The 24092-nt window shown below is 42.7% G+C and overlaps 1 protein-coding gene and 1 long non-coding RNA gene across 3 annotated transcripts in view; one reads left to right on the top strand and one right to left on the bottom strand.

The window, feature by feature from the left end:
* The window catches only part of LOC123578908, an 89156-nt gene that overhangs the window by 61794 nt on the left and 3270 nt on the right, over window positions 1-24092 (bottom strand). Inside the window, exons 2-3 of one of the 2 annotated variants that reach the window (XR_006702561.1) lie at window positions 14670-14724; window positions 11920-11955 (exon numbers count right to left, since the gene is read on the bottom strand). This is a non-coding gene — a long non-coding RNA (uncharacterized LOC123578908). Of the gene's footprint in view, window positions 1-11919; window positions 11956-14669; window positions 14725-24092 lie in introns of those variants that run through there. The other variant, XR_006702560.1, reaches the window with a different exon arrangement.
* CXCL17 (C-X-C motif chemokine ligand 17) lies at window positions 8361-22198 on the top strand. The gene is made up of 4 exons (XM_045442260.1): window positions 8361-8610; window positions 17346-17426; window positions 18043-18144; window positions 21745-22198. The coding sequence occupies exons 1-4, from the start codon at window positions 8532-8534 to the stop codon at window positions 21840-21842; spliced, it is 360 nt and encodes a 119-aa protein (XP_045298216.1). The 5' UTR covers window positions 8361-8531; the 3' UTR covers window positions 21843-22198.

Below are 24092 nucleotides of genomic sequence, written 5' to 3'. Positions count from 1 at the left end.
CCCCACGTCAGGCTCTGTGCTGACAGCTTGGAGCCTGGAGCCTGCTTTGGATTCTATGTCTCCCTCTCTCTCTGACCCTCCCCGTTCATGCTCTGTCTCTCTCTGTCTCAAAAATAAATAAACATTAAAAGAAAAAGAAAAGAAAGAAAGTCAGCAACATCACAAAATAGCGTTGCCAGAAAGAAGATTCTCGCAGGCAAGACGGGAGGCAAGATGACTTAGGGAGATGGTTCTCAACTCTGGCGACTCATTACTTCCCTAGAAGTTTTCTTTCTTTAACTTTTCATTTTAACATACTTTCAGACCTTCAAAACTGTTCCAAAAACAGTCAAAGTTCCCTCATACCCTTCACTCAACTCCCCCAAATATAAATGTTGTAGATAAGCACAGAACAATTACCAAAATCAACAAATTATCATTGACACAACACAATGAACTTATATACAGATCTTGCTCAAATTCCATCAGCCTTTCCACTAAGGCCCTTTTTCTGGACTAGGAACTGATCTAGGATCAAACATTGTATTTGGCATTTTTTTCTCCTTAGTCTCCTTTAATCTGGGTCAATTCCTGAGAATTTCTTTTGTCTTCATTAACTTAACATTTTTAAGAGCTTTGGCCAATTATTCTGTGAAATGACCCTCAGTTTGGGCTTCTCTAACATAGCCTCATGATTAAACTTAGGCTATGTACTTTTAGCAAGAATACCACAGAAGCGGTCCTGTGCCTTCTCTGTCAATCGCATCAGGCCCATGATATTGACATCTCTCGCATTACTGGTGATGCTTCGAACATCTGGCTAAGGTTTCTCTGTAAAATAACTTCTTTTACTTGGGAGATTTTAAAAACTACAAATGTCTGGGCCATACCACAGACCAATCAAACCAGACTCTGTGGGGATAAGTCATAGACATTGGTAGGTTTTAAATGCCCTTCATGTGATTTTAACCAGCAATGAGGGCTGGAAACCACCAGTTTAAACAATGAAGATTAGAATACTGGAAATCAGTAAGGAAGCCATTCCTCAGGCCTCTCTTGTTAAAAGAACAGCCAATTCCAGGCACAGATAAATATATTTGGACTTTGGCATGGACTCATGGTAGGAGAGGGGAAAGGCCAAAAAATCCCCTGATTGAGAAAGTGATGGGTGAGTACACTGGTCTCTAATTAAAAAAAAAAAGAAGGTGGGGAGCACCTGGGTGGCTCAGTCGGTTGAGCATCCAACTCTTGATTTTAACTCAGATCATGATCTCACAATTCATGGGTGGAGCCCCGCATCGGGCTCTGTCTCCACTGACAGATTGGGATTCTCTCTCTCTCCCTCTCTCTCTCTCTCTGCTCCTCCCCTGCACTTCTCTCAAAAATAAATAAGTACACATTAACAACAACAACAAAAAAGTCAGGATGCTAAGTAAAGTGTCCAGCCCTTTATATGTGCCCTATAAAGGCACCATATAATTTTACTGTCTTGAGCCTGACATGAGTTCATAACTGTCACTGAGGGAGGAAACTATAAATCATGTAATATAAATATACGACCACACATGAAAGTTGAGCACTTCCGGGTACAGTTGAATGGATTATTCACAGAATCTAAGTGACAGGTGCATGATCTCCCTTAAACAACCTTGCCCTCCCCACTTGGTCTTTGTCCTTAATCTCTTCTGAAGCAAGTAAGGACCCTGTTGTAAATTTCATGAAATAGGAAAGTGTACAAAGCTCCTGTCACCAGGCTGTTGAAGCAACGATATTGTGCTCAACTTCCTTAGCGTTATTATCTTGAGGTTTCCATAAAGAGATTTCATAAACCCTCCCTTGGAGGGGCCATCTGATAACATGCAAAGAGAAACACAAATTTAACCCAAATAGAGGGTCAGGAAGGACCCCAATGAGAATTATCCCTAAAGTATTCACAAACTACCAGGATCTGGGGCTGCAGGAGGAGCTGCTGCTAGGCAAAAAGTGACAGAAGAGAGGATACCTCTAACACTCAGGGAGGACTAGCTCTAACACTCAGGGAGCACTACAAAAAGATTTAACTCAATTATCCCTCAACTATTACAAAACCAGGTATCCCTCAAGTCTCTCTATGGGATCTCACTGAGAAGCTGGCACATAATTAAATGGTGAAATAATTTATAGAAGGGTGGGACAACTAAGTCAGGAATGGCTGAGAAAGGTTCCTTCCACAAAAGAGGCAGGATTCAGGTTAGGCCTCTGAATGGTCAAGTCTTAGGGAAACAGAGACAGGGAGACATGCAAGCATGGGGAACCAGGTGTCAGGCACTACTGAAGATGCTAATTTCGAGGGGGCTTTCTGGAATGAGAGCGGGTTTGCATGTAATTTTATTTATCGCTCCCAACCCCCCACCATTTATTTCAGAGGATGCTGAGCCTCAGAAAGGTAAAGTAACTTGCCAAGGTCAGTGGTGGATCTGGGATTAGCAAGCAGGTATGTCTAACTCCGAAGCCCAAGCCAATACCACCACCACTGAGAGAAGACTGAACATAGTATGTTTCGGGAACAGGAAGGAGCGAGGAGAACTATGGTGGAAAAATGAGATTAAGAAATAGGGAAGTTAGGTAAGCTTGCTAAGATGGGACCATATGTTGTAGAGCCATGAAAACTAGACAAGAGACATATGAATTTGATCTTGTAGTTACACAAGAGCCACTAAAGATTTTGAGTAAGAGAGTAATCCAAAGCGGTGCCTTGAGCAAAGACAGAAGGGGACAGTGGTGAAAATAGGGGTTCTGGGTTCTTACACCAAAGAGATGCCACTAACAACAGCAAAGAGGGCCCTGAGATACAGAGGAGTGAGAACTGAACTAAGCGTCAGAAGCTTGGGTTTAAATGTAAAAAGTTATGCAATAAAGTCATGACTTCATTAGGCAAGTCACACACTCTCTCTGGACTTCAGTTTCTTCTCAACCAGAAATCAGGTGAAGTGAGAACTAATCCCTTAAATGACCTCTAAAGCTTTGCTACTCAAAGTGTGGTCCACCAACCAGTAGCAATGCATCATCCAATAGTTTATTAGAAATGCAGAATCTCGGGGCGCCTGGGTGGCTCAGTCAGTTAAGCGTCCAACTTCAGCTCAGGTCATGATCTCATCGTCCGTGGGTTTGAGCCCCGCGTTGGGCTCTGTGCTGACAGCTCAGAGCCTGGAGCCTGCTTCAGATTCTGTGTCTCCCTCTCTCTCTGACCTTCCCCCATTCATACTCTGTCTCTCTCTGTCTCAAAAATAAATAAACATTAAAAAAAATTTTTTTTTATAAAAAAAAAAAAAGAAATGCAGAATCTCAGAGAGAGAGAGAGAGAGAGAGAGAGAGAAAGAGAGAGAGAGAAATCTCAGGCCCCACCAGAGGAATCAGACCTGTATTTAAACAAGGTAATCTGTAAGCAAATTAAAGTTTGAGACAATTCTCTAAAGTGTGTTCCAGTTCTAAAACACAATGGTTTCTCTCACTTGACATGAAAAAAATTACCTATTTACTTCATTTCTGTCTAACTGATTTTTTCACTTTATTGTTTCCTAATTCTAACGCTACCGCCACTACACACACACACACACACACACACACACACACACACACACACACACGCCTGAGCCTGAGAGTTCTTAGGCAACACCAGTGAGGCAGCGCTGCCATCTCGTGGCCATAACCAGTAAGTGCACTTAGTCCTACCTTCTTGCCAGGCAAGGGGGTGAGAGTTGGCAGACAGGGTGAAGTCCAAGTGACAAATTAGATAAGAGAATCACAACCACTCACAATGACTGGAAGGAACTATCAGAAAGAGGTCAGCCTGAATCATACAGTAATGTCGCATTTCAAAGGGTAGTTTTTGTAACACCTAATAAAATGTATTAGTGGGGAAACTGGGTTCCAAGCCAAGCTCTGTCCTTGTGATCTTAAAAAAAAAAAAAAAAAAAAAAATCACTATGACACATTTTCAGACACATTTCAGACATTTACTGCCTGAACTCTGCCAGTAAACTTGTAATTTTCCAAGGAAATTCACTTTGCTGTGATAGCTCTTTCTCATCCTGAGCCAAATGCGTCTGATGGACACACCAATCTGAATCCTACTCTCTGTAGGCACTGAAATACATTAAATACCTTTCACACGACAGACCTTTCCCAAATGATGATTCTGAAGTCCGTACACTCTCCTGCCCCTTTCCAACGGGCAAAGGAAGTAGTATCCAGCACAGGGGAAGTGTGTCCAGCACAGGAGCGTTCTAACCAGAGCAGCAGAGCCACAGGACCACCCACTTCCCCATTCTGGGCACTAGACCTGTGTTAGAAAGCCATGTACTACATCAGTTGATTTGACGACACTGGTTTTTCCTACTTATGCAGCTGCTCAGTCACCCCACAACTTTGTTGGTGTATATTTTACTCAGTTTTATTTTTTAAGAAATATTTATTAGAGGCACCTGGGTGGCTCAGTCGGTTAAGTGTTCGACTTCGGCTCAGGTCATGATCTCACAGTTTGTGAGTTTGAGCCCCGTGTCGGGCTCTGTGCTGACAGTTCAGAGCCTGGAGCTTGCTTGGGATTCTGTGTCTCCCTCTCTCTCTGCCCCTCACCTGCTTGCTCACTGGCTCTTTCCCTCTCTCTCTTTCTCAAAAATAAATAAAACATTAAAAAATTTTTAAAAAGAAACATTTATTAGAGCCTGCTATGTACTATCCACTAGAGACACAAAGATGATCCAGACCTGGTCCCTGCCCTCACTGAGCTCTGGGTTATGGAGACAACCCAATTCAAAGCCAAACCATCGGGGTGCCTGAGTGGCTCAGTCAGTTGAGCGTCTGACTTGCTTTTGGCTCAGGTCATGATCCCAAGGTCATGGGGTTGAGCCCCACAAGAGGCTCTATGCTGAGAGTGGAGACAGCCTGAGAGTCTCTCTCTCTCCCTCTGCCCCTCTCTCTCCTGCTCTCTCCAAATAATAATAATAATAACAACAACAATAATAATAAAATCTGGGCACCTGGGTGGCTCAGTCAGTTAAGCATCCAACTCTTGACTTCAGTTCAGGTCAGGATCTCACTGTTTGTGAGATCGAGCCCCTCATAGGGCTCTGTGCTGACAGTATGGAGCCTGCTTGGGATTCTCTCCCGCCCCCCTCTCTCTGTACCCCTCCCCCACTTGCACATTCTCTCATTCTCTCAAATAAAATAAACATTTAAATAATAATAATAATAATAATAATAATAATAATAATAATTGGGCACCTGGGTGGCTCAGTCAGCTGAGCGTCCGACTTCGGCACAGGTCATGATCGCACAGCTCGTGAGTTTGAGTCCTGCATTGGGCTCTGTGCTGACAGTTCAGAGCCTGGAGCCTGCTTCAGATTCTGTGTCTTCCTCTTTCTCTGCCCCACCCCACTTGTGCCATGTCTCTGTCTCTCAAAAATAAATAAACATTAAAAAAATTAAATAATAAATAAATAATAAATAAATAAATAAATAAATAAATAAATAGATAAATAAATAAATATTTGGATGTTAAAAAAAAAACCAGACCACCACAGTGCAGCAGGAAATACCTCAATAGAGGTAAACAAAGACTTTTGGGGACCATCTCAGTAACCCCCTGTGAAAATCTTCCACTCTTGGTTTCTGGGCTCAGTTTTCTTCATTTCAAACTCAAAGTGAAAGAAAAATAGTAATAATGCAAATGTCCCAGATGGTCCCATATGGTCATGGTTGGGCCAGGCATTTCCTTCTGGTTAATCCAAGGCATCTGCGGGCTCTTTCTAAATGTCCACTCTCTCCTGTTACAGTTGACCACAGCTGCACACAGACAGAAATTCAAGGAGGTCGAGAAATTTGAGTTAGTCCTGTGGCTTTGCAGCTAACTGACTACGTGATGTTGTACAAATCATATAACTTCCCTGTGCCTTAATTTCCTCTCTGAACTGGAGCAGTTGGGTTAGCTCCCCGTGGGTCTCTAGATCTAGTGAGAGCCCCACAGAGACAGTTTTACACTTTCTTCTCAGTAGTCACCACCTAGCAAACACTGGACACACATTAGGTGCTCAAATGTCTACTGAATATATGTATGAATAGATGATTATTACAGCAGCATGAATCATGGAATCGATCAACAAATGATTCTGAATGTCTACTAAGTACACTGTGGAGTAGGTAAACCAAATAGTGACAGAATGGTATTTTCTCCCCACTTTCTCCTCACCTTCTTCCTGAAAGGGGAGCTTTGTAAGTTAGAGACACTGTGTTAACACAGATAATGTTCTCGAGATGGGCTCTAACTGGTTGCTAAAATGAACAAGAAAAAGTCTGTTTGTCTTGGGTGTGTTTTACATCAATGGACCTGACGGACCCAAAGCCCCCTCCCATGATACACAGGACCCGACACCACACCCCAAGTCCTTGGAGGGGAAAATCAGACAGAGGGAATGACAGGGAGCCAGGACTGAGGGGACCTAGAGGAAGAGCTGAGGAGGAGCTTCACTCATTCCCCAGCAGCCTGAGAGTGGACTGGTGGACAAATCGACAGGCAAAGGAAAGTACCCCCACAAGGTCCCTTGTAGTGCGTGACCATTCATAAGTGAAATTTTCTTTCTGGTAATGGCCTGCACTTTCACGTGCTTCCTACCATGCCAGTCCTAGTTAAAGTGTTACAAGAATATCACTGAATTCAACAAACATTGATTCAACAAACATAGGCCCAAAGTGTCAGGCCCTACATAAGTTCTAGAACAAAAAAATGAACATAATAACCCCTGCCCTCAACGATCCCTGTCCAATTAGCTCCATGCTCCTTCTCTGCACTGCCCTCCTCTTGGCCCTCCACCAATCCAAATCCCACCCCACCTGCGAGAACCCCGCCCCCCAAGCCCCACCTACCCAGAGTCCCTGAGTGACACTGAGCCCACAGTGAACTCCTGTCACTTCTGAAATTTGGTTCCACTCCCACCTCTAGGTTTTATGAATGTATGCCATTTCCCTAATTAGATTTGAGCATCCTGAGGACAGAGACCATTGTTAGAATTTTCCAGAGAAAGGCGCCTGGGTGGCTCAGTCAGTTAAGTGTCTGGCTCTCAATTTCAGCTCAGGTCATAAGCTCATCCTTCTTCAGCTCCCCGCTGGACATGGAGTCTGCTTAAGATTCTCTCTCTCCCTCCCCCTCTGCCTCTTCCCCAGTCATGGGTGCACTCGCTGTCTCTCAAAAAAAAACCTTTTTTCCAGGGAAACCACAACAGTGCTTCATATCTGACCAAGCTCAGACCAAGCCCAAGCCTTCAACTGGAGGACAATCCCTGTTGTGCCTGGCTCCATGCAGGTGCTTTATAAACTTTGTAGTAGCAAAGTCTACAATCAGCTCTCCAACATGTCGATAAGCAGTGATAATATGAAAATTGAGAGGGTAAGAATGATCATACAGAAATCAAAAAGGGTTTGACTCATGCCTTGCCTCTTCCCTCCTCTTAGGTAAAACAAAATCATGCCAAGTTTTCTCACTCCTGCCTGGAGGCTGCCAGAGAGGACTTCCTTGTTAATCTTCCCCACAGCCCTCACAAATGTCACCCAGCATTCAAGCCCAGCCTCTCCTCTTTCTTTGAGCACATTTCCTAACGTCTCTGAAAGGAGTCAAGTTTAGTAAGTGCTGATGTTCCGTAACTAATGGTTACTCTAAGTAGTATTACTTTCTTCCCTCCTTGGGCTGTTTCCAAACAAGGTCTGGAGTCAAGAACCCCAAGGGCCTGGGCAAACACCCTTTAAAGGGCTCCTTCCCTCCTGTGGTTCCCGTTTCTCAAACCCTCTTGGACCTGAAGCCCTGGGGATCTTCCACCAACACAGTTCCCTATACTTCAGGCTGCAACAACTAAGCCACAGCCACCTTCCTGATAAACTTCAAGGAGGCCCAGTTTGACCACTGCTTCAGGGGCAATGTTTTGAGCAGGGGAGAAATAACCTCGCCTCTAGTCACCTCTACTTCCCACCTTACTTCTGTGACCACAGACATGGGAGGGAATTGCAAACACAGTAAAGACAGACAACTTCTCGAGCAACACTACTGTTGTGTGTACTGTGCCAAGGCCGGAGGCCCGGGGGACAGAGGGGAAACAGACCATGTCATCCTCTTTTCTGGCAACCCTTAGTATTCGCTTTCCTGGCAGATAGTAAGCTAGAAAGCACTGCCGAAAGATATAAGGAAATTCAAAGAACAAAAAGACCTGGGGAAGAAATCATAACATACTAGGGGGTAGGGAGGCGGGAAGGAGGAGGGAAGGGAACCAGTATTGTGGCCAAGTTATCAGTCACCTTCTTGTGTTCTTAAGAATGCTTCATTTCTTTTGTTTGCCCAGTTTTTCCTCCCAGATTCCTGTAAACCTGTTACCTAACAAGGTCAGCGTCACTTAGGTGTTCTCACCCTCTAATGGGAACACTGGCCAGGGATTAAAGCCCAGACCGCCATCCTAAGAAGTCCAGGAGCCTCCAACTGGGAACCTTCCACACTTTCTTCAGGCAACCTTACAGCAGCACCAACAATCGCAATGAGAATTCTAATCTCTTCCCTCCTTCTGTTGCTGCCACTAATGCTGATGCCTATGGTCTCTAGCAGCCGAAATCCAGGTAATAAGATTAATTTTCTATAAAGGGGAAACGGGGCGGGGGGGGGAATGTGGCAAAATAGAGAAGAAAATGTGGCCAAAAAACCAAAACAAAACATGCATTAAAATGTAGCCCCTTCCAGGGGCACCTGGGTGGCTCAGTCAGTTAAGCACCCGACTTCGGCTCAGGTCATGATCTCACGGTTCGTGAGTTCGAGCCCCACATCGGGCTCTGTGCTAATAGCTCGGAGCCTGGAGCCTGCTTTGGATTCTGTGTCTCCCTCTCTATCTGCCCCTCCTCTGCTCACACTCTCTCCCTCTCTCTGTCTCTGAAAAATAAATAAACATTAAAAATTTTTTAAAAAAATGTAGCCCCTTCCAGCCATAGGGATTTGGGGCAAGTTAGCCTCCTCATCTACAAAAAGGAGAAAACTATACTTACATCCAAAGAGTGTTGTGATAGTGAAATGAGAGAGTGAGTATCAAAATGTCTGAACTGTAGCTAGCAAAATATATACATGTTGGCTCAATAAAGATTTGCTCCCTGGGACACCTGGGTGGCTCAGTCGGTTAAGCATCTGACTTTAACTCAGGTCATGATCTCACAGCTCATGAGTTCAAGCCCCGCAATGGGCTCTGTGCTGACAGCTCAGAGCCTGGAGCCTGCTTTGGATTCTGTGTCTCCTCTCTGTCTCCCCCTGCCCCTCTCATGCTGTCTCTCTCTCTCTCTCTCTCTGTCAAAAATAAACATTAAAAAAAACTTTTTTAATAAAAAATTTAAAAATAAACATAAAAAAATTAAAAGAGGGGTGTCTGAGTGACTCGGTTGGGCATCTGACTTCAGCTCAGGTCATGATCTCGCAGCTTGTGAGTTCGAGCCCCATGTCGGGCTCTGTGCTGACAGCTCAGAGCCTGGAGCCTGCTTTCAATTCTGTGTCTCCCTCTCTCTCTGCCCCTCCCCTGCTCATGCTCTGTCTCTGTCTCTCTCTCTCTCTCAAAAATAAACATTTAAAAAAATTAAAAGATTTGCTCCCTTGCCTTCTCCCTCTAATCCCTTTCCAGAAGAGCCAGTCTTGGTGATGGTGGAGTAAAGGTGTTGAAGGCAACTGCACATTTGAGGAAGAGAGAAGTCCTTGCTTATATTCTTTTATAGTGCACCAGATATGCCACCAACAATTTTTAATGCTATTTAATGATAAAGTAATAAACTAGAAAAATCATATTACCAGACAGCATTCACATTGGAAGTTTTAGCCATACTAAGCTCATCTCTTGGGAAGCAGCTCTTAGGTTAAGGGCTCCAAATAGGCTCCAGCTTTCACTACATCTCAAGTGCCTAGCCCTTAGCAGAACAACTGTGCAGAAGAAAGCTCATCCCATATATGTTTCTACTCGAGAGAACCATCTCCCCAAAGGCTACTTTGAGAAAGATAGCTTTGCTGCATACTTATCATCAACTGGGTCCTTAAAATAAGAAGTTTACCTCAGTCCACCCCAATTTCAAACTTTCCCTCCCTTGTAGAGAGAGCTCTCTGGAAGGTGCTGGGCCCATAGCATCAGGGCCTAGACCACCAGTCTGGAAGGGAAGGCTTTTCCATCATTGCAACAGACATCAAGGTTAGAGTCCTCAGCCTTGATTCAAAGCTCTAACCACAACCTGCCTTTCCCAATCCACCCCTCCACTCACTAACAAGTGCTCTAGGCCTCACCTAAACTAGACTGTTGGCTGTTCCCTGAACAGCTCTTATGCCTTCCTACTAGTTTGACTTTGTTCATACTCTCAGCTCAGAATCCACCTCCTCCTCACGGCCTCCCTGATTCCTCTCAAGACCAGATGTGAGCCCTCTGTCCTGTGAATGTGCCTGGCCTAAACTTGACTCTCTCTTTGCACTTGCCACATACCGTCTTATACTGAAGGTGTTGCTGTGCCTTTCCTACCTTCACCCCCCTGCCCTTCTAGACTGTAACCTCCTTGGTGGCACAATCTGGTATATTGTCTCCATATCCGTCACACTATCCAGCATAATATTTAGTAAATATTTGCTAAGTGAAAGAATAAAATGCTCATGGGGCACCTAGCTGTCTCGGTCAGAGGAGCATGCAACTCTTGATCTCGAGGTCATGAGCTTAAACCCCACGTTGGATATAGAGATTACTTAAATAAATAAAACATAAAAACAAAAAAAGAATAAAATGCTCAGGTTTCTAAGTTCAAAGTGTTGCCCTTTAAAGACTCTACACCTGGATTTGATAGCAGCTCTGTTGACATTTGGGGCTGGACAGCGCTTTAGGGCAGGGTGTTATTTTGTGTTGTAGGGTGTAGAATGTATTCTGTGCATTGTAAGATGTTCGGGTAGCATCTGTGTGGTCTCTACCAACTATATGACAATAGCAGCCTCTTCACCTCTGTCCCCAATTAAGACAGCCAGAGTTAACTCCAGACATTGCCGATTGTCCCCTGGAGGGGAAAACCACTCCCCAGCTGAGAGTGCTGCTCTCAGCAATAGTTGCTCTATAGCAATAGTTCTCAAACCTGGCTACACATTCAGACTTACCTGGACCTGTAAACTCAGCCTTGAAGCCCAGAGAACCTAGATCTGAATCCTGGCTCCACCACTTATTTTGAACCCTAGACAAGCTGCTTCACTTTTTGGAGCCTGTTTTATCATCTTAAAAGGAGTAAAATGCTACTTAGAATATATCATTGTTGTGAATATTATCTGTAATGTGTACCTAGCAAGGATTCAATAAATGGACTGAGTAAAATTCCTACAGTAGCTCCTAAAGCACAATGGCAATGAATTTGGGGAAAGCTTTCTGTGCCACCAGGTGGCGCTATTACAGACACATCCGGCTCAAATTCGTGTACCCCTGCCAAGGAGTTTTGCAGCACCCAAGTCTGGCTAGAAGAAATGACACCCCCCCCCCCAACCTTCTCCTGCCAAAAAAATTCTCAAAATAAAATCTGATCTTACTTTATCTCAAAATAACCACATACATGTACAGTGTGTTTTTCACAGAAAGGGAGGAGAACAGATAAGAATATATGAAAATGTTAGGAAACAAATCACTTATAATAATAGATTAATTACTCATAATATCATTATTAACTATAAAATTACCTACAATAATAGCCGAAATGTATTAAGCAATCCTATGTGGCAGGTAATATTTAAACACTTCACACACGGGGCGCCTGGGTGGCGCAGTCGGTTAAGCGTCCGACTTCAGCCAGGTCACGATCTCGCGGTCCGTGAGTTCGAGCCCCGCGTCGGGCTCTGGGCTGATGGCTCAGAGCCTGGAGCCTGTTTCCGATTCTGTGTCTCCCTCTCTCTCTGCCCCTCCCCCGTTCATGCTCTGTCTCTCTCTGTCCCAAAAATAAATAAACGTTGAAGAAAAAAAAAAATTAAACACTTCACACACATTGCCTCATTGTGTCCTCACAGAAATCTAATATATTTTTTAATTAATGTTTCATTTTTCAGACTTAAAAAAATAAAAATAATCAGAGTTCCAATATATGCTTCATCCAGTTTTTTTCAAATAACATCTTACAACACCATAATATGATGATCAAAACCAGGAAATAAGCATTGATATAATACTATTAACTAATGTACTAATATTTAGATTTTGCTAATCATCCCATTAATGTCTCTTTTTGGTCCAATCCAGGATGCTACACTAAATAAAGTTATCGCATCTCCTTTGATTTCCCCCAAACTACGGTAGTTTCTCAGCCTTCCTTGTCTTTCATGATTTTGACAGTTTTTTTTTTAAATTTTTTTTTCAACATTTATTTATTTTTGGGACAGAGAGAGACAGAGCATGAACGGGGGAGGGGCAGAGAGAGAGGGAGACACAGAATCGGAAACAGGCTCCAGGCTCTGAGCCATCAGCCCAGAGCCCGACGCGGGGCTCGAACTCACGGACCGCGAGATCGTGACCTGGCTGAAGTCGGACGCTTAACCGACTGCGCCACCCAGGCGCCCCGATTTTGACAGTTTTAAAGAGTACTGGTCAGTTATTTTGTAGAAAGTCCTTCAAGTTGGGTTTGCTTGATGTTTCTTCTTGATTAAATTCAGATTATGCATTTCTGGCAAGAATACCACAAAAGTAATGTGTGCCTTCTCCATGCATCACAGCAGACGGCCCGTAATACTGAATTCCCAACTACTGATGTTAATTTTGAACACTTGGTTAAGGTGGTGTCTGCCAGGTTTCTCTAGTGTGAAGTTACTGGTTTTCCCACTGTAATTAATAAGTATCTTGTGGAGAGATACTTTAAGACTATGCAAATAGCCTGTTTCTTCTCATCATACTTTTGCCCATTAATTTTTAAAATCCATTGAGGATTCCCACCCACCTTCAACAAGTGTTAGTATGGTATTAGCCAAATGATGATTTCCTATTTCCATCATTCCTTCCACATTTATTAACTGGAATTCTACTATAAGAAAAAGCTGCTCCAGGCACCTGGGTGGCTCAGTCAGTTGAGCGTCCGACTCTTGGTCTCAGCTCGGGGCTCGATCCCCATGTACCGTGAGATTCTCTCCCTGCTTGAGATTCTGTCCCTCCCTCTCTCTCTCAAAATAAATAAACTTAAAAAAAAAAAAAAAAAAAAAAAAAAAAAAAAGCTGTTCCTTCTCTCCCATTTATTTATTGAATTTTTAATTTATTTTTTAATGTTTATACATTTTTGAGAGACGGTGGGGGAGGGGCGAGACAGAGGGAGACAGAGGATCCAAAGTGGGCTCTGTGCTGACAGCTGAGAGCCCAATGCAAGGCTCGAACTCACTAACCATGAGATCATGACATGAGCCAAGTCAGAGGCTTAACTGACTGAGCCACCCAGGCACCCCTTGAATTATTTATTTATATGAGTAAAGACTCATGGACATTTATGGATTATAACCCATTGCTACCATTATTTATTGTGTTGTTCATATTGTCTCAAAATTGACCATTGAGACCTCCTTCAAGCAGGCTTCTGTGTCTTTTTGACATATCATTTTTTAGCAGTTCTGGACTTTCTGATACCACAAGATGTTCCAGGCTTATCTTGTACTTCCCTGGCCCGCCTTGGAATCAGCCATTTCTCCAAGGAGCCCTGGTTCCTTTCACTGGAGAATGGTCCTCACAAACCATGAGTACTAAAGTATTGCCCATGGCTACTAGGTGCGAGTGCTTCTAGGCCCTCTAGTGGACAAAGCTAGGAAACAGATGCATGCATACACACACAAATGGACTATTATTAATCCCGTTTTACAAATTAGGTAAATGGGACATAGGAGTTATGCAATTTATCCAAAATAACAAAGCTAATATGTAGTGGAACTGGGAAGTCAAAATAATGACAGATCTACCACAAGTCCTAACAAGTGTAATAAGTAACTTCTTTTCACATACAGGTCACCGGAAAACAACAAACCTAACAATCTAGCATAGACACTCTCTTTGGGACTGAGTGGTAGAAGTCCACAATAATAACCACCACAATAATCGTCATATACTGAACACCTACTTGGGCACTGAGCATCGGGCACCACTAGTAGCTCATTTATTCCTAACTCTGCAAGATGGATACTATGATCCTCATTTTACAAGCCAGAGAACCAAAGATCAAAGAAGCTAAGTGACAGAGAAAGTTGTTGATCCCAGATCATGTAAAATTGATGCTCATTCAACTATATCAGTATTTCCCAAAATTGATTTTAGGTAGGGCATAAATTAGCTTGTACTTTCATAGTTACATGTTTATGTTAATGCATGTTAGAAAAAAATCTACATATGTACCAAACCCATAACCTCACAGATAATACTGCATAGGATGAAGCTGTTTTGTAAATTAAATGTACTTAAAGAAAAAGTATGAGGCAAATAATAGTAGAGGTGGCACAAGCTACAGCAAAAATTATAAAGGTGATCCAGAAATGTCTGAGGTTTGGGAGACATAATACTATAGTAACATGCAGCTTCATTTTAAGTCACACCATGGAATTAGGATTCTAAAGGCTGCAGAAAGAACAACAGACTAAGAAACTTGGACCTGGGTTTTAGCTTCAGATGTATCCCCATTACCTTTGTGAACTTGGGCATTCCATTTGCTCTCTCTGGACCTCATCTGTTTTCTCATCTGAAAAAAAAAAGGCAGACAGTGATTTAGTTAATTCATGAAACCCTTTTAAAAGCAACTTAGTAATAATATCAGGCAACATAAAACTGTTCTTAACTCTTGACCCAGTAATTCCACTTTGGGAAATCTTGCCCAAGACAATAATCTAACATTTCGAAAACAGTAACAAACAGAAAGAATTTATCAATATCCAAAAATAAACAATCTGAATATTCAGCAATGGACAAACAGTTAAATAATTTGGAGCACACACACTAGTTGGGAATGTTATGCAGTCATTAAAAATGTCTGTTATGGGGGCCCCTGGGTGGCTCAGTTGGTTAAGCATCCGACTTTGGCTCAGGTCATGATCTCACAGTTCATGGGTTCGAGCCCCACATTGGGCTCTGTGGTGACAGCTGGGAGCCTGGAACCTGCTTCGGATTCTGTGTCTCCCTCTCTCTGTTCCTCCCCTGCTCGCACTCTGTCTCTCTCTCTCTCTCTCAAAAATAAATAAACATTAAAAAAAAAATTTTTTAATGTCTGTTAAGGTCAGTGGAGCATGTGACTCCTGATCTCGGGGTCACGAGTTCGAGCCCCACGTTGGGTGTAGAGACTACTTTTTAAAAAAGTGAATAAAAATGTCCATTATGGAGATGACATAGCAACATGCTTATAAGATGAACCAAAAACAAAAAACAAAAAAAAAAACGTGTTCACATACTATGGTTATCACTGTATAAAGAAAATCATATGTAGGAAACACACCAAAATACACCCAGATGATAAAAGTAAAGATTTCTTTATTTGTACCTTCCAAATCATCTCTAAAATAGGTATATTACATTTAGGGTAGAAAAACTTCTCAACAAAGGGATCCAACTAAATAATCTCCAAAATTCCTTCTGACTCTAATATTCTGTGGCTTTCCTCTGCAACTACAAGTAAAGGTCATATGAGAGTAAAATATTAGAAAAGTTTAGATGGCAGGGGCTATGTTTGCTTGTTTAAATTATTTTAACAGCACTCAAAACAGAACATGAGAACATTTGAAAACTAGCACTTGGGGAAATGATGCAACACCTTCCATCTGTGTGGCAGAAAGGGCACAAGTCTGGGAAAGAGACCTGGATTGAACCAGATGATCTCTGAGGGCCCTCTCTAGACAACTTGTTCATTCACTCACTAACAAACATTTACCAAGTGCCTACCATCTGTCAGCTGTATGTAGCTGAATGACTACTGAGCCACTGGTTCAGAGTCTGGTGTCGGAGAAAGATTTTTAGTTTGCTAGGGCAACCATAACAAAATGGCACAGAATGGGTGGCTTAAACAACAGAAATTTATTTCCTCACACTTCTGGAGACCAGAAGTCCAAGATCAAGATGTCAACAAGTTTAGTTTCTTCTCAGGCCTTTCTTCTTGCTCACAGATGGCCACCCTCTTGCTATACCCTCACATGATCTTTCCTCTGTGCACATATATCTCTGGTGTCTCTTTGCCCAAATCTCTTCTTCTTGTAAGGACTCCAGTCGGACTGAATTATGTCCCAATCCTAATGACCTCATTTTAACTCAATCATCTCTAAAGACCCTATCTTCAAATACAGTCATACTGAGGTATGTACCAGGGGTTAGGGCTTCAACATGAATTGGGTGGGGGTGTGTGGACACGATTCAGTCCACAACAGATTTCAAACAACAAACTATATTGTATAACTGTGCACTAAGAGAGCTGCATTCAGATACAACGGGGAACCATGGGAAGGCATAATTAATTCTTACAGGAAATATCAGAAACTACTGTACAGACAAGCATCATCCGGGCCCAGTTCTAGCTCCAGAATCTCAAGTCTACAATCCACCATCCTTGATAGTCATAAAAATATTTTAAGTATCACAAAATTGGAGTAAGACAGCATCAGGTGATAAGACAAACTTGACTAGAGGCCAAAAGAGTAATGGATTTGTTCCAGAGGCACAAAGGTAAATACCATCCTCTTAGAACTGAACTGGGATTATGGATTCAAATACAGGGAACTTAAAGGTCAGGTGAAGATCCCAACTAGTTTATATAATAATCTGCTCTTTGTTCTCATTCCTTAAGTCATGAGAATTTTAATGCATGTTGGGGTGGGGAGTATATTGTCAGGTCTTGATTAAACGCCCACCTTTTGTCCTTTTTTCCATCCAGAAGCCATTCTTTTTCCACCTACCTCCAGCTAAGCTTTCCAGATTTATCTTTTTTAATTTTTTTTTTAACATTTATTTATTTTTGAGACAGAGAGAGACAGAGCATGAACAGGGGAGGGGCAGAGAGAGAGGGAGACACAGAATCTGAAACAGGCTCCAGGCTCCGAGCTGTCAGCACAGAGCCCGACGCAGGGCTCGAACTCACGGACCGTGAGATCATGACCTGAGCCGAAGTCGGACGCTTAACCGACCAAGCCACCCAGGCGCCCCGCTTTCCAGATTTTAAACCTCATTTCCTATCCATTTAAAATAGTCGTCTCTCGAAGTACCCTAGGATCCCTGACTAAAAAGGAAGGGAAAAACTCCACTAGGTAGCACAATGCTGGGGGAGCATTTCTGTTGGCCCCTTCCCTTTCCAGTGCCTGGAAGTGACCAGTTTCCTTCCATCAGGGGTCGCCAGAGGCCATCGGGACCAACGCCAGGCTCCTAGGAGGTGGCTCCAAGAAGGCAGCCAAGAATGTGAGTGCAAAGGTCAGTATCAACAATAGCAGTACACAGGTCACAATCCAGCTCTCCCCTGAGTCCCCCTGACGCCAATGCAGATATCTTCTAGGATGACTTCACCCACTGCCCTCTCCACCAGCCCACCGCATGCAGCACCAACTCTTGTCTTCTTGAGTCTCAGGCAAGAGCTGAACCCCCAAGGTTCAGGGGGAGCTGGCTGAATCTCTGGCTGCCACTTCCCCCTTACACTTTTCCCCAAGAACCCAGGGCTGCCTTCCAAAAATTTCCTGGATCTTGTTTTTCAACCTTGTTATATTCATAAATAAGACTGAAATTAGGCAAAATGCTTGGCCAAGGCAGACACGTAGATCTTTTCTTCACTTTTTGGTCTCCTTAATGATATCCTGATGCCTCCTCCAAACCTGCCATCAAATTCTTGCCAATACAGGTCAGGCAAAACAAGTCAGAAATCCTGGTGTTCACGTAAATGGGTATCTCTACTGTTCTGTGTTGACTCTTTTCCCTGCCCCCACTGCAGTGTGATAAACTGGAAGGCAAGAAAGACGGCAAGTAAAGCCCTGCCCTACTCCCTACTCTGAAACACATTAATCTTCCCGTCTAAGCAGCAACCCTGTTATTTCAGACTGGTTCCTGAGAGCTCCTAAAAGAAAACTCATGACAGTGCCCGGGCTGCCAAAGAAGCAGTGTCCCTGTGACCATTTCAAGGGCAGTGTGAAGAAAACCAGTAAGTTTCAAAAGAATGACCTTCCTTAAACGAGGGTCACTGTGGAATCAACTAGAGCCGAAGCAGGGGTTGAGAACAGACAAGAGAAGTGAAATGAAGACCAAGATAATCACACCTCTCAGTCCTTTCTACTCAATGTCAACTCGTGGGGAAATAGGAAGAGGAAGGAAAGCAGGATACAATTTGCCTAATACTAGAAAGTTTCAAACAAATTCTTACATTTTGGAAGCCCACTGCCTATCAAAGTGGAAGGAGATGGGGCTATTGGAGACCTGGCCATTGATCATTGATCTCTGAAGATGACACCAGTGTCAGTGTCAAACAGAACTTGATTCCTCCCTTGAGCAGTTTTTAAATGTCATATTAAAAGTAAATTAGCGAATTAAACTGATTAGTATTATGATATTATTAAGAATGAGAGAAATCAGCATCCTTATCACTGCAGGTAGAAGTAAAATACAACTTGGTAGTATCTACCAAAAATTGAAATGTGTGTACCTTTTAACCCAGTAATCTCACTTCAAGAAATCTCCAGCATAGAATACTAGCATGGATACTCAAAGATATACACACAATATTAATTAGAGCAGTATTTGTATTGACAAACTGATGGAAATAAAAAATATTCATCAAAAGAAAACTGGGCAATTCAGTAGTTGTCAAAAATAATGACTTAAATTGTTATGTGTTGATCAGAAAGATAACCACAATATATATAAAGTGAAAAAGAGATATTCCCTACTTCACATGCTTCACGAAAATAAGTTTTAAGTACATTAAAGATATAAATTTGAGTAGCAAATTTACAAGGGAATATGAGAGAATATATTCATGATCTTGGGGTATGAAAGGATAAGTCATAAAAGAAAGGATCAATAAATCTGATTTCACTGAAATTAAGAAATTCTGGTCATCAAAAGAATGAAATGACAATCTAAAAGTAGACAGTATCTGGGGCACCTGGGTGGCGCAGTCGGTTAAGCGTCCGACTTCAGCCAGGTCACGATCTCGCGGTCTGTGAGTTCGAGCCCCGCGTCGGGCTCTGGGCTGATGGCTCAGAGCCTGGAGCCTGTTTCCAATTCTGTGTCTCCCTCTCTCTCTGCCCCTCCCCCGTTCATGCTCTGTCTCTCTCTGTCCCAAAAATAAATAAACGTTGAAAAAAAAAATTTAAAAGTAGACAGTATCTGCAGCATACAAAACTGACAAAGGGATTAATATGCAGAATATATAAAGAATTCTGACAGACCAAGGAAAGGAAGTCAGGCAACACTACAGAAAAATAGGCAAAATATTTGAATAGGCATTTCAGAGACAGGGAAATCTGGTAATTGGAAAAATGCAAATTAAAACCAAACAGATGTCACTATACATCATCAGATTGGCAAAAATTTTAAAGTCCTACAATACCAAGTATTGGCAAAGAGTAGGACAGAGAAATTCTCATATCCTGCTAATGGGAGTAATTAATTAATAAATCACTTTGAAAAAGTGCTGGCAGTTATCTACTAAAGTTTAAGTTCTTTGACCAAGAAATTCCACTCCTAGGTATATGCTCAAAAGGAATGTACTCTTTTTTTTTCAATTTTTTTTTTTACATTTATTTATTTTTGAGAGACAGAAAGAGAGCACAAGTGGGGGAGGGGCAGAGAGAGAATGAGACACAGAATCCAACGGGTTCCAGGCTCTGAGCTGTCAGCACAGAGCCCGATGTGAGGCTCGAACCCACAAACTGTGAGATCATGACCTGAGCCGAAGTCAGATACTTAACCGACTGAGCCACCCAGGCGCCCCAAAAGGAATGTATTCTTATATACACCAGGATATATGTACAAGAATTTCATAGTAGCATTGCTCATAACTACCCCAAACCAAAAACTAACCAATGGGGGCGTCTGGGTGGCTCAGTTGGTTAAGCTTCCGACTCTTGATCTGAGCTCAGGACTTGATCTCAAGGTTTTGAGTTCAATCCCGCGTTGGGGGCCACACTGGGTATGAAGCCTACTTAAAAAAAGAAAAACTGACCAACAAATAAATGGTGGTATATTCAAATATCATATATCAGTGAAAATGAACACATAACAATGTAAATGGATCTTACAAATGCAACATTGAGTGAAAAATTTTTTAAAAAGACACAAGACTTCAACTCAGGTCATGATCTCACGATTCGTGGGTTCAAGCCCCATGTCAGGCTTACACTAATAGCATGGAGCCTTCTTGGGATTCTGTCTCCCACTCTCTCTGCCCCTCCCATACTTGCTCTCTATTTCTCTCTCTCAAAATAAATAAAAATTTTAAAAAAAGAAAAATCAAAGAAATTTTAAACAATAAACTGCACATGTAAGTCTTTATGGATTTGTATTGATGTGTATATATAATATTTTGTAATAACATATAATTTGTTAAAGGTGCAGAGCAAAGCAATATGTATAGCCTAATCTCATTTTTAGGTTTTTCTCATTTGTTTGGTTTTTGTTTTGTTTTTAATGTTTTATTTATTTTTGAGAGAGAGCCCGCGCATGCATGAGAGAGAGAGAGAGAGAGAGAGAGAGAGAGAAACAGAGAATCCCAAGTAGTCTCGGCATGGTCAGCACAGAGCCAGACAAGGAGCTTAACCTACTGAGCCACCCAGGCGCCCCTCCTTTTTGTTTTTTAAAGTAAACTACTATGTTTACATACAAAAAGATATGGAAGGCTATATAGCCAACTATTAACAATAGTTAGCTCTGGGGAATGGGGAGTGAAGGATATATATTTTTTATTTTCAATTTTAAATTTTTTTTAATTTTAATGTTTTCCATTGGATTAGTATCACTTTTATATCATTTTAAAATCTTTTGGGGCGCCTGGGTGGCGCAGTCGGTTAAGCGTCCGGCTTCAGCCAGGTCACGATCTCGCGGTCCGTGAGTTCAAGCCCCGCGTCAGGCTCTGGGTTGATGGCTCAGAGCCTGGAGCCTGTTTCTGATTCTGTGTCTCCCTCTCTCTCTGCCCCTTCCCCGTTCATGCTCTGTCTCTCTCTGTCCCAAAAATGAATAAACGTTGAAAAAAAAAATTTTTTTAAATCTTTCATAGGGGCGCCTGGGTGGCGCAGTCGGTTGGGCGTCCGACTTCAGCCAGGTCACAATCTCGCGGTCCGTGAGTTCAAGCCCCGCGTCAGGCTCTGGGCTGATGGCTCGGAGCCTGGAGCCTGTTTCCGATTCTGTGTCTCCCTCTCTCTCTGCTCCTCCCCCGTTCATGCTCTGTCTCTCTCTGTCCCAAAAATAAATAAACGTTGAAAAAAAAAAAAAAAGTAAAAAAATAAAATCTTTCATAAAAATTAAATTTTTAAGGGGCGCTTGGGTGGCTCAGTCGGTTAAGCATTCAGCTTAGGCTCAGGTCATGATCTCACAGTTCGTGAGTTCAAGCCCCACATCAGGCTCTGTGCTGACAACTCAGAACCTGGAGCCTGCTTCAGACTCTGTGTCTCCCTCTCTCTCTGTCCCTTCCCCACTCATGCTCTGTCTCTCTCTCTCTCAAAATTAAACAAACATTAAAAATTTTTTCGAGAAAAAAATTAAATTTTTTAAATGTTTTTAACATTAGTCTTTATTTTAACCCTAGGGCACCAAAGGCACCACAGGAAACCAAACAAGCACTCCAGAGCCTGCCAGCAATTTCTCACACGATGTCAGCTGGAAAGCTTTGCTCTGCCTTTATAGGAGCCCTGAGGGCCCACTCTCCCAATGCAATTGTCTCAGTCCAGAAGGCAGTGAGTGCACCTAGATGATGTTCTCCCACTTGCAGCTCCGCCTCCTTGTCCCCACTCAGGTTTTCACAAAGCATTTTCCCCAAGATTACTGTTCTCTCTAGTGCCCTCTTCTCTTCTTAGTCTTTTCCTGTGCCCTACCGATCCCCCCCCCCCCCCCCGCCTCGCCCAACGCACACCCATTCCCTGGGCTTAACCTTAATTACCTGAAAGAAACCTGGAAACCTCAGTTTCTTAGCTGGTCCCAAATGACCCTAAACATAACCAGGCAAGTAGCAAACAGAAGCCAATAAATATTTTTAAATGCAATAAGTCAAATCATTTCTTTCAAATGGGGTCTGGCAGCTCATTCAATCCCCCATTTTAGCCTGTCTACTGCAAACTCTACCCAGATTCCACACACACTTCTCCCCACCACCAGTCTTACTCCCTTCCTCTCCACTGCCCAACTTTTTATTCTTTCATTCATTCAACAAACCTTTTTGGGGTAGGAGCTAGGTGGGGCCAAGAAAGCAGGTATAGCAGGGCACCTGGGTGACTCTGTCAGCTAAGGGTCCGACTCTTGATTTCAGCTCAGGTCATGATCTCACAGTTCGTGAGTTTAAGCCCCACGTTGGGCTCTGCACTGACAGTGTGGAGCCTGCTTGGGATTCTGTTTCTCCCTCCCTCTCTGCCCCTCCCCTGCTCGCTCTCTCGCTCTCTCTCAAATATAAATAAACACTTTAAAAAAAGGCAGGATCTACTACAAAGCTGTAATCATCAAGACAGCATGGTATTGGCACAAAAACAGACACATAGACCAACGGAATAGAATAGAAACCCCAGAACTAGACCCACAAAAGTATGGCCAACTAATCTTTGACAAAGCAGGAAAGAATATCCAATGGAAAAAAGACAGTCTTTTTAACAAATGGTGCTGGGAGAACTGGACAGCAACATGCAGAAGGCTGAAACTAGACCACTTTCTCACACCATTCACAAAAATAAACTCAAAATGGATAAAGGACCTGAATGTGAGACAGGAAACCATCAAAACCCTGGAGGAGAAAACAGGAAAAGACCTCTCTGACCTCAGCCATAGCAATTTCTTACTTGACACATCCCCAAAGGCAAGGGAATTAAAAGCAAAAATGAACTATTGGGACCTCATGAAGATAAAAATCTTCTGCACAGCAAAGGAAACAATCAACAAAACTAAAAGGCAACCAACGGAATGGGAAAAGATATTTGCAAATGACATATCAGACAAAGGGCTAGTATCCAAAATCTATAAAGAGCTCACCAAACTCCACACCCAAAGAACAAATAATCCAGTGAAGAAATGGGCAGAAAACATGAATAGACACTTCTCTAAAGAAGACATCCAGATGGCCAACAGGCACATGAAAAGATGCTCAACATCGCTCCTCATCAGGGAAATACAAATCAAAACCACACTCAGATATCACCTCACGCCAGTCAGAGTGGCCAAAATGAACAGATCAGGAGACTACAGATGCTGGAGAGGATGTGGAGAAACGGGAACCCTCTTGCACTGTTGGTGGGAATGCAAACTGGTGCAGCCGCTCTGGAAAACAGTGTGGAGGTTCCTCAAAAAATTAAAAATAGACCTACCCTATGACCCAGCAGTAGCACTGCTAGGAATTTACCCAAGAGATACAGGAGTACTGATGCATAGGGGCGCTTGTACCCCAATGTTTATAGTAGCACTCTCAACAATAGCCAAATTATGGAAAGAGCCTAAATGTCCATCAACTGATGAATGGATAAAGAAATTGTGGTTTATATACACAATGGAGTACTACGTGGCAATGAGAAAGAATGAAATATGACCCTTTGTAGCAACGTGGATGGAACTGGAGAGTGTTATGCTAAGTGAAATAAGCCATACAGAGAAAGACAGATACCATATGGTTTCACTCTTATGTGGATCCTGAGAAACTTAACAGAAACCCATGGGGGAGGAGAAGAAAAAAAAAAAAGAGGTTAGAGTGGGAGAGAGCCAAAGCATAAGAGACTCTTAAAAACTGAGAACAAACTGAGGGTTGATGGGGGGTGGGAGGGCAGGGAGGGTGGGTGATGGGTATTGAGGAGGTCACCTTTTGGGATGAGCACTGGGTGTTGTATGGAAACTAATTTGACAATAAATTTCATATATTGAAAAAAAAAAAGACTTCAAAGTTTCAATAGACCTCTCCAGGTA

The sequence above is a fragment of the Leopardus geoffroyi genome, chromosome E2 (genome assembly GCF_018350155.1).
Source record: "Leopardus geoffroyi isolate Oge1 chromosome E2, O.geoffroyi_Oge1_pat1.0, whole genome shotgun sequence".
NCBI classification, from domain to species: domain Eukaryota; kingdom Metazoa; phylum Chordata; class Mammalia; order Carnivora; family Felidae; genus Leopardus; species Leopardus geoffroyi.
The sequence above is the reverse complement of the archived record's forward strand: the minus strand, read 5'-3'. Positions and strand labels throughout refer to the sequence as shown.

Bases quoted from the DNA above. Each gene is read 5' to 3' on its own strand.
- CXCL17 (XM_045442260.1), top strand. From the start codon at position 8,532: ATGAGAATTCTAATCTCTTCCCTCCTTCTGTTGCTGCCACTAATGCTG. The intron at 17,427-18,042 runs GTCAGTATCAAC...CTGTTATTTCAG, and splicing joins CCAAGAATGTGAGTGCAAAG to ACTGGTTCCTGAGAGCTCCT. The intron at 18,145-21,744 runs GTAAGTTTCAAA...TTTTAACCCTAG, and splicing joins GGGCAGTGTGAAGAAAACCA to GGCACCAAAGGCACCACAGG.